The sequence below is a fragment of the Physella acuta genome, unplaced genomic scaffold (genome assembly GCF_028476545.2).
Source record: "Physella acuta isolate Inbredline_101_S28 unplaced genomic scaffold, ASM2847654v3 ptg000015l, whole genome shotgun sequence".
NCBI classification, from domain to species: Eukaryota; Metazoa; Mollusca; class Gastropoda; family Physidae; genus Physella; species Physella acuta.
Window position 1 is genome coordinate 252593 of NW_026731535.1, and position 12016 is coordinate 264608.

At 37.5% G+C, this 12016-nt stretch overlaps 1 protein-coding gene across 1 annotated transcript; it reads right to left on the reverse strand.

The window, feature by feature from the left end:
* Positions 1-1116: 1116 nt before the first annotated feature.
* Positions 1117-11765, reverse strand: LOC131936469 (potassium channel subfamily K member 2-like). The gene is made up of 8 exons (XM_059293487.1): positions 11615-11765; positions 9686-9877; positions 8825-9013; positions 4695-4904; positions 3618-3743; positions 3108-3220; positions 2559-2660; positions 1117-1440 (listed from the first exon to the last, which is right to left on the reverse strand). Exons 2-8 carry the CDS (start codon positions 9825-9827, stop codon positions 1363-1365), a joined length of 960 nt encoding a protein of 319 aa, XP_059149470.1. The 5' UTR covers positions 9828-9877; positions 11615-11765; the 3' UTR covers positions 1117-1362.
* Between the last annotated feature and the right edge of the window lie 251 nt (positions 11766-12016).

Sequence of the window (12016 nt, forward strand, 5' to 3'; positions counted from 1 at the left end):
TCTTCTTTTTATTATTACAAAAAATGATTTTAAAAACATTATTTTTCATTGTTCATGGTTAATTTGGCAAGGTCTAGTACGTTGTGACGTCATGTCATTTTGTGGATATTACTGGTAAGTGATAGTAAAATTTTGATTCCGCAAAACGAGACCATCGTCTGTTATAAAATGTTGATGTTTAAACGGAAAAAAAGGTAGTCTACAATTGAAGTTTTAATGTTACAACGTAGCTTCACCGTCGAACATGCAAAATAACGTCGTAAGATTGTATCGCTAGTAAAATATTTTTAAATGTCACATAATTCAGCATCATTACATGATACGTTACATCGGAGCACGCCCATCTGTGTTTCTTCGAGACTTTTTTCTCCAGGGGGGGGGGGGGCGGCGGACATTGTTAAAAGTATACATTTTCTAGATAAATTCCATTTCGTTCCGGGGGGGGGGGGAGGTTCGGTAGACTTTCCTTTGGGGGGGGGGGGGGGAACTCGCCCCGAAGAGATGTCTGGAAGAAACTCTGACGCCCATTACCCCCCCCCCCCCCTCCGAAAAATATAGGCTATTTCCTAATTTATATAGACAATAATATAATATACTTTAACCAATGTCTGCTCCTACCTCCAGAAAAAATAAAGTGCCGCCCCTCCCCTCGGAGAAAAAGGTCTTTTAAAAAAACATCTTTTCTGGCACTTCGAACGTTATTCATTTGATTATTATTTTTCCCTTTCGATTTTTTTTCCTTAGACTTTTGGAATAACAATTGTCCGGGATGGATACTGGTTGCATTTCTGAATAAAATTATGTTTTTAAAATTTTCTTCAGAGGAGGGGAAGGGGGGGGTAAAGATAAGCGGCATTGTCACCCCACCTCCATGAGAGATGCCTATAAAAACCCTAAGCCGTTAAGTAGCGAGGACGGGCGGCAGAATTGAATGCTATGGTCAATGGTTCCTGTTGGACCCCCCCCCCCCTCCTCCTGAAGAGATGCCTGGAAGAAACTCTAACAAGAACTACTCTTATATGCCCCCCCCCCCCATTATTATATTTATAATGTAAATATTTATAATATAAACAAAAACAAGATTTTAAAGTTTTTTTTTAAACTCATGCATTTTATTAGAAAAGTTAATGAATATACATTTCTGGGTATCTCCAGAAATCTCGTTTTCACAAGACTCCAAACATTTTTAGTCATTAACATGTAGACGTTCAGCCACCTTTTCCGGCCCTCACCCTTTTGTATCGTCACCGGAAGGTGCCAGAACAAACGCACACCGGTAGCTCAGTTTGAGTGGTCACCGCTAACAATAAGCCATTAGTTTTTTGATCCAAGTGACGAAAACAAACAAAAATAACACGAACGTCAAATGTCGTCTAGACACGTAGAGCGGTCATGTTGAGTCACGATGTTCTCGGAGACCTGTAAGCTTCGAACTTCTGCCTGAAAACCAAAACAAGACAGCTCATTACAGTAATAACGGTAGTGCATGATTACAATCAACTCGAAAACGTCAATGCCATGTTTTCTCTCAGAGGACATTTTTCACGGGGAGGGGGAAGGGGAGGCAATAGTTAAAAATATTTTGTCTTTAAACATTTACAAATTTTTCTATTTCGTCAATGGGGGGGGGGGGGGGGGGGTCGTTGGCGGTGGACGTGAGCCGATGTCTGAAAGAAACACTGCTATCGAAGCCTTTTATTTTACATATCTTAAATGTGCCAGCACCACTTCAGATGGATATCCTACCTTATTCTAGCTGAGGTCACACTAAAAGCTGAACTCTACTGCATCTGCCCACACGTACCATCTGGTCAGACTCACGTTCTCGTTACATTACGTTCATCACAGGTGATGTTGGGGATGGGAAGGGATGAGGTTGAGGGACACAAGCCTACCATAACAAAGGATGTGAACTGGGAGAAGTCACAACTTGCGCTTGCTTTACTTAAAAGCAAGCATATTTTAGATTGATTGACCACTGTATGATAAGAGACAATGGCCTCTCTGGTCAAGTTTGTCTAGTGCAGACTAAGGTAAATAGCCTTACGTCAATGTTATTTTAAATCACCTCGAGTGCATCACTTGGGGCAACTTAATAAAATTACAACGTGACTTTTACTCAATGTAAAATTTAACGAGGCAGATAATTTATTCTAATTTATAATGTCCCAATCGTTGCACGCTTAAGACGGGCTACAAAATGATCCAGTGGTGGGGGGGGGGGGGAGGGGGGTTGACACGACTCTCTACCCCGGGTCTGCGCTTTTGTTTGACATGTTAAACAAATTTAAAAGGTGGCGGGTGGAGATTATCGTGAACACGGAGCGAATGCAGACATGTATAGCTACGCCACAGGTATGATCAATAAAGTTTTGCGATGGCGACATATTAGTATATTAATTCACGGTAGTTCATTAGAAAATATAGCAATGTTTCTTCATTAAGGGGAGGGAAAGGGGGGGGAGGTGGAATGTTTAGGGTTTTTATCAATTTTAGGGTGAAGTATTGTAATCCTAGTTTGGTACGGCTAACAGAAAAGTATCATTTGCTACAGTTACCTTTAAGTTGTCCGTTGACTTTGTCCACAGTTTTGTTTTCAATTTACTTGGTTTTATTTGAGCCACTTGTTTAGTTCTGTTGAAAATCTTTTCTAACCTCTCCTAGAAAGGGAGAAATAAAACATCGTTACGGCGAGACCTGAACTATCGACAAAACAAGGTCAGATCAGCCTCAACAAAGCAGGTTCGAAAGAAAGAGTTTAAAGTAAAGACTTGTTCCATTGATAGAAAGAGAGAGAGATGGGGGGTCTGTGGAGTCGTGCACATGAAGTCAAGGAGGAGTGGTGCCTCATTTTTAGAAAAGCCGATATATATATATATATATATATATATATATATATATATATATATATATATATATATATATATATATATATATATATATATATATATATATATATATATGTGTGTGTGTGTGTGTGTGTGTGTGAATGTACATCTTAGATATAGCAAGTTTGTGTACAAAATTTAAGATCTTTTCTAAATATAGATGAAGGAGAGATAATGCTGTCACCACAGATGAATGATAAACGTTGGTTTACTGATTACCTTTATCGTGATGGACACGCCCCCTAGAACAAGAGTGACACAAGACAGCCCAACAACCATCCACAGGCCAAGTACTAGCCTGATGTAGAAGCCGTACATGTCCGTACGCTTGGCTGAAAGAAGAAAAAATATTATTCCTGGTCTACATTATTGTTTGCTCCGGTTAATCTTTTGAGTTTACTGTAAACAAATCAATGAGTTGCTATCTGTAGTTTTATAGTAAACGAAGTGTCCAAAACTGAAGACACGAAAATGTAGCAGATTTGACCCCTGGCTTCACATCTTGTCACAAAAATCTAGGTTGACTCCAAACCACACCAATGTTACACAGATACCAATGACTAATATGGATTTAATAATCATGAGAAGCACAGTGTTTTCATGATTTTTATTATCAGTAATTGAGTTCATAAAGTTCATCTGTTTCTCTAACTATTTTTTTGCCTTGTTATCACCCCCCTAAATGGTGTCACCTTGTTGTCACCCCCCCCTCGCTACGCCCCTGCTCACCTGGTATGAGGTCACCAAAACCAACGGTCGTCAAGGTGATGACAGAGTAGTAGACAGACTCCAGGTACGTCCAGTTCTGGCTGACCGAGAATATGCTGGACGGTAGCAGTATAGTAAGGCTAGCTCCTGTTGGAAATTTGTGACAGAATATGTTAGAAAGTATCTGGTTCTAATGAAGATACATTGCAGAGAATATGTGAAGGTTGGTGACCAGTGAAAAAAGACCCCAGGGGTAAGTGGACGAACGAGGTGAGGGGGGGGGGGGTAAATTGTCGTTGTTATTTAATTTAAATTAATCAACTGTGGTTCAAAAGTCCTGGTTGTAGTTCACATATGCTGGCCGCAGTTGACTTATGATTTTTTTTTTTTAAATTGCTCACGCAGTGAACCCACAAAACGTAACAGTGGTTCCCCAAATTAGAGTATATCATCGGACCGTTTTAAACAGGTCCACAATGCTGCATATTGTTAAACATGTTTTACACATCATACCCAACACGGATGGCTAAAAAATGAACAAGAATAGTAGTTTTGTCAATAAAAGTGCTAAAATAAAAATACACTGCTATTGTATCTTAGGGTCCTCCATAAAAGACTTCACGCTTCTGTGATATCACGCTTTTGTAATTTAAAAAGGTATTTTTAGAACTGAATTTTCGCTGCTATTTTTAGTTTTTTTTAAAAAGAAATTATATTATTTTGTGAAAAAAAAATCAGTTAATAAATCAAATATTGACCCAGCATTTAAAAAAAATGTGATCTATGAGTTTTCCCCCACTAAATCGACCGAACTAGTAAACTGCTGTCACCAGCTAGGTTTTAATTTCGTTGCCTTTCTTTCTAATGGGAGACAATCCAATTGATATTTACTGCAAAATTCACATACCCTACTACTTATATCCCTTTACGCTAGGAAAACAGCTTTTTTATTATTTATTTTTTTTTAAAAAAAAAAGGAGCGCTAAGGTGTAACTTATAAATTGGGGGGGGGGGGGTTGTGTATGACGATGTGTGGGTGGGGGGTTGGGAATCTGCAAAAAAGCTAACATTTAATAGTAAAGAGAAAAGGGAGATAACCTAATACTAGAAGGAAAAAGGATTTGAATCTTCTGTCCCATCTGTCGTTGTACTGTACCCAGGGCTTGCTGTCGTGGAAATAATGAACAGCTTTGACCAGGCGAACCTTGAGCTCCACCAACAAGGCACCAAACAGTGGAATGCCCAGGAGGGCGTAGACTATACAAAACACGAGTCCCTCTGAGGTGCTAGGCGACATGTTGCCGTAACCTGGGGATAAATTATAAATTCATGCATCGGGATTTTTAAAAAAATCACATTATAGATTTTTGTATGTCGATAGTTACAAATTAAACACAAACACGGGAGTAGATAACTCTGTATCGGGGTACTTTTACTTTTGAGTTGCCTCTCCTTAATTATAATAATGTAGTGGCGTGCGGAAGATTTGTCGCTAGTCAGCCTTTTCAGCTCAATACAGTGTAAACAGCTCCCCCCTACACCCCTCCCACTCAGGTGCTCTTATCATCCACAGTCTTAATCGTTTGGCTCCATTGTCTTTTATTATAAATCCAGCAATTAAAATTATATTTCCTCTGTATTTTTTAAAAATTAATTTAGTTCTTTTTCGAAATGATATCGTTTTTTACTTTCTCGTATATACGAAGTATAGAGATAGTATTGTAATCGTGCAAAAAAAAACACGAGATTTTTACAAATCTCGACGTTTTACACCTCACTGATACGGAAAAACATAATTTTGCAATCTTGTCCGTATGTCTGTGTGTGTGTGTGTCTGTGTGTCCGTGTGTAAACACGATTACTTGAGTACCGTTACAGCTAGGTTGATGAAATTTCATATATAAGTATTTTATCAAAATCGTAGATCCGTATCAACTTTTGAGCGATTTTCGATAACCGGAAGTGGTACTTTTCCTACTTTGAATTTTTCAAAAGCCTATAACTTGAGTACTATTTCAGATAGATACATGAAATTTCACATGTAAGTAAAAGACTAATTCTCTACCTTCTGTTAAATTTTGAGTAATTTCCGTTGACTGGAAGTAGTAATTTACGCTACTTTTGATTTCTCAAAAAACTAATGTAAATTTTAGAAGTACTAATAATATTGCGCACTATTATGCGCTTTTTACTTTCTCGTATATACGAAGTATAGAGAAAGTCTTGTAATCGTGCAAAAAAAAAAAAAATCGAGATTTTTGCAAATCTCGACGTTTTACATCTCACTGATACGGAAAAACATAATTTTGCAATCTTGTCCGTATGTCTGTGTGTCCGTGTGTGTGTGTGTGTGTGTGTGTGTGTGTCCGTGTGTAAACACGATAACTTGAGTACCGTTACAGCTAGGTTGATGAAATTTCATATACAAGTATTATATCAAAATCGTAGATCCCTATCAACTTTTGAGCGATTTCGGATAACCGGAAGTGGTACTTTTTCTACTTTGAATTTTTCAAAAGCCTATAACTTGAGTACTATTTCAGATAGATAAATGAAATTTCACATGTAAGTAAAAGATCTAATTCTCTACCTTCTGTTAAATTTTGAGTAATTTCCGTTGACCGGAAGTAGTACTTTACGCTACTTCCGATTTCTCAAAAAACTAATGAAAATTTATAAAGTACTAATACTATTGCGCACTATTATACACACCTTTATTAGGCGTTCGCTTGGTGCGCAATTGTTTTTTACTGAGATTCTATTCTATTTTTAAAAGTTTCAGTATTTAAAATGGATTAAAGATCATAACTATATCCACAGTTACCATCCCCTGTTGTTTTATATAAGAATATTCGAGAAAGTTTAGGGGAGATCACTACCGGTTTATTTATTTGGCGTTCACTTGGTGTGCAATTAATTTGTCTACAAGATTTTATTCTATTTTTAAAACTTTAAATATTTAAAATGGATTAAAAATCATGTCTATCGCCCGAGTTCCCATCCCCTGTTATTTTATATAAGAATATTCGAGAAAGTTTAGGGGAGATCACTCCCGGTTTATTTGGTAGCATTGTTGATAAAAAAGTGTAATTACAAAAATTGAAATTTTTCTTTCATCTGCAAAATCAATAGAAACTTTGTTGCTAGTAAACACGAGATAAAGCTTGACTAAATACATGCGCGTCATGAAGTCAATAGAGCAGGCGTGAAACAACAGATGTAAAGTATTAAAGCGGTATTGTCGCCCCAGCACATTATTTGATGGAGATTAAAGCGGTATTGTAGCCCCCCCCCCCTCTCGTGTATTTTATGCAGATTAAAACGGTATTGTAGCCCCCCCCCCTCTCGTGTATTTTATGCAGATTAAAGCGGTATTGTAGCCCCCCCCTCTCGTGTATTTTATGCAGATTAAAGCGGTATTGTGCCCCCTCCCCCCGCCCACACACACGTGTATTTTCTGCAGATGTGTGCATTGACTGTGGGATCAAGCAGCACAGGAATATCACATGCGCGGAGTCAGCCGTTGGATAAACACACGGAGTCAGCGGTTTGATAAACACATGTTTACCACACGCTGACTCCTCGGTTTGATAAACACACGGAGTCAGCCGTTTGACAAACACATGTTTACTACACATGGAGTCAGAAGTTTGATAAACACATGTTTACCACACACGGAATCAGCGGTTTGACAAACACACGGAATCAGCGGTTTGACAAACACACGGAGTCAGCGGTTTGACAAATACGCGGAGTCAGCGGTTTGACAAACACACGGAGTCAGCGGTTTGACAAACGCGCGGAGTCAGCGGTTTGACAAACACACGGAGTCAGCGGTTTGACAAACACGCGGAGTCAGCAGTTTGATAAACACATGTTTACGACACATGGAGTCAGAAGTTTGATAAACACATGTTTACCACACACGGAATCAGCGGTTTAACAAACACACGCAGTCAGCGGTTTGACAAACACACGGAGTCAGCAGTTTGACAAACACACGGAGTCAGCGGTTTGACAAACACGCGGAGTCAGCAGTTTGATAAACACATGTTTACTACACATGGAGTCAGAAGTTTGATAAACACATGTTTACCACACACGGAGTCAGCGGTTTGACAAACACACGCAGTCAGCGGTTTGACAAACACACGGAGTCAGCGGTTTGACAAACGCGCGGAGTCAGCAGTTTAATAAACACATGTTTACTACACATAGAGTCAGCGGTTTGACAAACACATGTTTACCACACACGGAATCAGCAGTTTGATAAAAGCATGTTTAGCACACACCGAGCCAGCTGTTAGGTGTGATATGTAGCAAGTGAACAGGATTAAGTGATGAAAAAAGTATTACCGAAATATATAGACCAGCGTGTCGTGTTACATGCAGCACAGACGGACAGACGGACAGAAGAACAGAACACAAAAACACGTTCATCACATTACACAGTGTGTAGCAGTTTGTGACATTTTGAGTTCCATATGATAGTGCAATTTTTTGTGTCCATCTGGTTTTTAAGGGTAGTGCTGTTTTTAAAAGTAACCGGCCTAAAGTTAGTACATTTTATCTGTGCAGAGTCGATGCTAGGTCTATTAACAGTTTTAAGAAATCTAAATAGGGTTATGCAAATCACGTAGTGATACATTGATCTCAACATTAGCAGACATTGGTAGTGAAAGTAAATATACGTAGTGTTGACAAAAGTAACATGTTTACTTTAGTCTAATAGGATGTATTTTTAGGCAACGTCAATATATGTAGTATGTATAACTTAGAGCATATGTATTATTTAAAGCGAATAGCATGTATGTAGTTTTATAGCTTTTTGTACACGTGATATGTATAGTTTAATATATAGTATAATATATAGTATAATATGTAGTATGTATAAGTTATAGTATTTGCAGTATGTATAACCTATAGTATATGTAGTGGTATTGCTTTTTGTATATGTGGTATGTATGGCTTACAGTATAAATAGTATGCATAAGTTATACCATGTGCATTATGTATAGCTTATAGTCTATAGTATTTGTAGTATGTATAGCTTAGAGTATATGTAGTATGTATAGCATATAGTAAATGTAGCATCTATAGCTTACAGTATATGTCGTATGTATAGCTAATACTAATAGCCCCTTACAACCATTTCATGTAGCACCTACAGCATAACAACACTAAGTAAACAACGTTTGAACTTTGAACTCTAACCATCCAATCCCTACCTATGGTTGTTATGACGATGACACAAAACAAAATGGACGACACGACGTCCCACTTGCTCTCTGACGTCTCCACCACCAGGTCCACCCCCTGCCCGGAGATGTTGGAGATGACGATGCCACGATCGTGGGCAGAGTAGGTCTTTTGGACCAGGTCCTGTAGCTCTCTGGCCGTCAGACAGGTGTTGTTACCTGGTCACATTAGAGTACAGTTCAAATCTTTCAGCTGAGAATGTAATTGTTTTATATATAGTAGATGAAATGTGATCAATATAAATGCTATAACCTGGGAATAATAGTTTTAATATAACTATATTTATACATATATGCATATATATATATATATATATATATATATATATATATATATATATATATATATATATATACATACATACATATATATATACATGTATATATATATATATATAGGTATATATATATATATATATATATATATATATATATATATATATATATATATATATATATATATACATATATATATATATATATATATATATATATATATATACATATACATATATATATATATATATATATATATATATATATATATATATATATATATATATATGATACACCTTGTAATGAATTCTACGCTAACTGCTGAGGACATGACTATTAGCTGCAAGTGGGTTTGAAGACATCATCATGCATTATTTTTCAAAATTCTCAAACTACTGTTTAGAATACAGAATTGTACATTGTCTTGAATGAGTCTTAATGGCTTGACGTAATCAATTGTTACTTGTTTAGCATGCTCCAAACGATAATATAGCACTTCCAAGAGTCCTACAGAAATACTCTAAAAAATTAAGCCCATTGTATAAATGAACTTACCTAGAAACTCGGTGTAATACTCCAGTAACGCGAGTTTAGCCTCTGTTTCGCTCTCATCTTCCAGAAAGTGGAAGATCACTCCGCCGGTCAGCAGATACAAAATGGTCGCCGTCGTCAAAACAGTGAACTCTATGGCTCTCATTGCTCTACATCCGGGCACACGTTCAAAGTTTTGCTAGCTCTGTTTCAAGACTGTTTAAAAGAGTACACTAAGATTAAGTCTTAGGTCATCTTTAAAATGTTCAAACTTAAGGGTATCTTTAAGTCATTTTCATTGCGTCTCTCTATTTAAAAAATCTTGACCCATCAACCCCCACCCTCGTATGATGTGTTCTGACCGTGGTGGTAAGATCAACTAAGACAAAAGGAGGAGATTTATGTTTACGCATATCATACACCATTCAACTGTGGCTGTCCAGATGACCGAGGTTTGTGATATGGGGGGGGGGGGGGGGCTTCTTTACAGGCTGTTCAACAGACATACGGCTATCAATTGGATAAAATGGGTCATCTAGTATCCACAGATGTTTAGTAAATGAATATATAATTTTTAAGAAAAAGTGGACACAAACTCTGTTTATTAAATGAACTGAACTTCAATTAGCTTATAACATATAGCCAGTAGTTTTTTTTTAAACTAGAGACGTGCTAGTTTTAAAGTATCAAAATTAGACAAACACTTTGCTTTTAATATTAGCGTTAGTAACTATATCCCTGTTAGCCATAGGCTTAGTAATCAAAAGGGGGTAATGCTCAACATTGGTTTATTGATCGTGAGTGGGGGGAGGGAGAGGTAATTAATAGGGCAGGTGTTTGATCGGTGATGGTGACGGTAAATAAAGAGGGATGACCATCATCATCATTGTTCCTGCGGACCCCTTGTAGAGCATAGATAGATCCGCATCCACACCTCTCCGTGTTTCACGGTTTCCTCTAAGTTGGGTCCACGACATTCCAGCTGGTTGTGCTTGGCCTACAACTGATATTTTCCATTTTTGTTTTGGCCTGTCCACGTTTTGCCTTTTCTTGGGAATTACAATCTAGTGCCTGTCTGGTTTACGCATGTTTTTCACCGATCCATCCCTATTTACTCTTTTTTATTTTTTATTTGCCAATAAGGTTTTGTCCGTTGTTTTTTTTTCATATTTCGGCGTTGATTGTTTTGTCCCCTGACGTTCAATAATCGCTACAGGCATTAGTTAATGAAAGTCTGAAGTTTATTGTTATTAGCTTGAGTCACTCTCCCCGTCAGCAAAGTCGGGACTCTCAAGTTGTGGTGTGAGGGTCCTCTGGATTTCAGCGTTTTGGTCTGTTGACGATCCAATCGATAACTTTTTTCACTGTCCTTCTGGGGTTGGTACCTTTGTCTAATAAAGCTCCTATAATTTCATACACCTTTTTAAGTTTCCTTGATAGAGGTGGGGGGGGGGCATAATAAGTAATCCTCCCCCCCCCCCTTCATATCGCAAAAACGCCAAGACTTCTGCGTTTATAAAGGGGGAGCATTGAATTTAAAGTTTGCAAGACGCTGGGCTAAGCCATCATTCTGCTTTTTGGCCTAGACAGCGACATTCGGGGACGTTTTTAAATAAATGTTACATCAGATTTATAATTCAGGAGATTGGGAGAGAAGGTGTGTCAGTTGATCCTTTAATTAACCACCAACTAACCCACAGAAATATAATCTATACCCAAAGAATTGTGACACCATTATGTAGGATCACGACAAGTTAGTAAATTGAATTCTCTGAGTTTTTTTTAAAGATCGTAAGTTTAGTCGCGAACACTTGTATAAAGTGCAATTATTTTAACTTGAATACACTAAGGGTTGAAGTCCTCATTCTACATGCATTATACACAACTTAGTACTCACACTTAAAGTTGTTTGTGTGTGTGTGTGTGTGTGTAAATATAGTAAACATAACCTACTTGCGTATAATTCCATCTTGACGAATAGATTTATCTCTGAAAAAAATTTTCATAAAATTTAAAGTTTAACTTTATTTTATCCAGTCCAAGTTTTCAACACAGATTTTAAAAACCGAACCTTGCAGTGTGTAATAAATGTAACAATGAACGGCTAGGCCGAGTGGGATTATGTGGGGTGTATTAGAAACTATTAGCTCGTGTATGGTTGGGGATCGATCGTTTTCTTCACACGTTGTTAAAAATAATCAATCGTCAAACCCGAATTTGTTAAAATATTGGCTTTTTAATGTCTGACGTTTGATTAGGTCACAATCTAGGATGACAGGTTAAGTGGGGAAGGTGGGATTCATGTGATGGTGGGAGTTATGTGATGGTGGGATTTATGTGATGATGGGATTTATG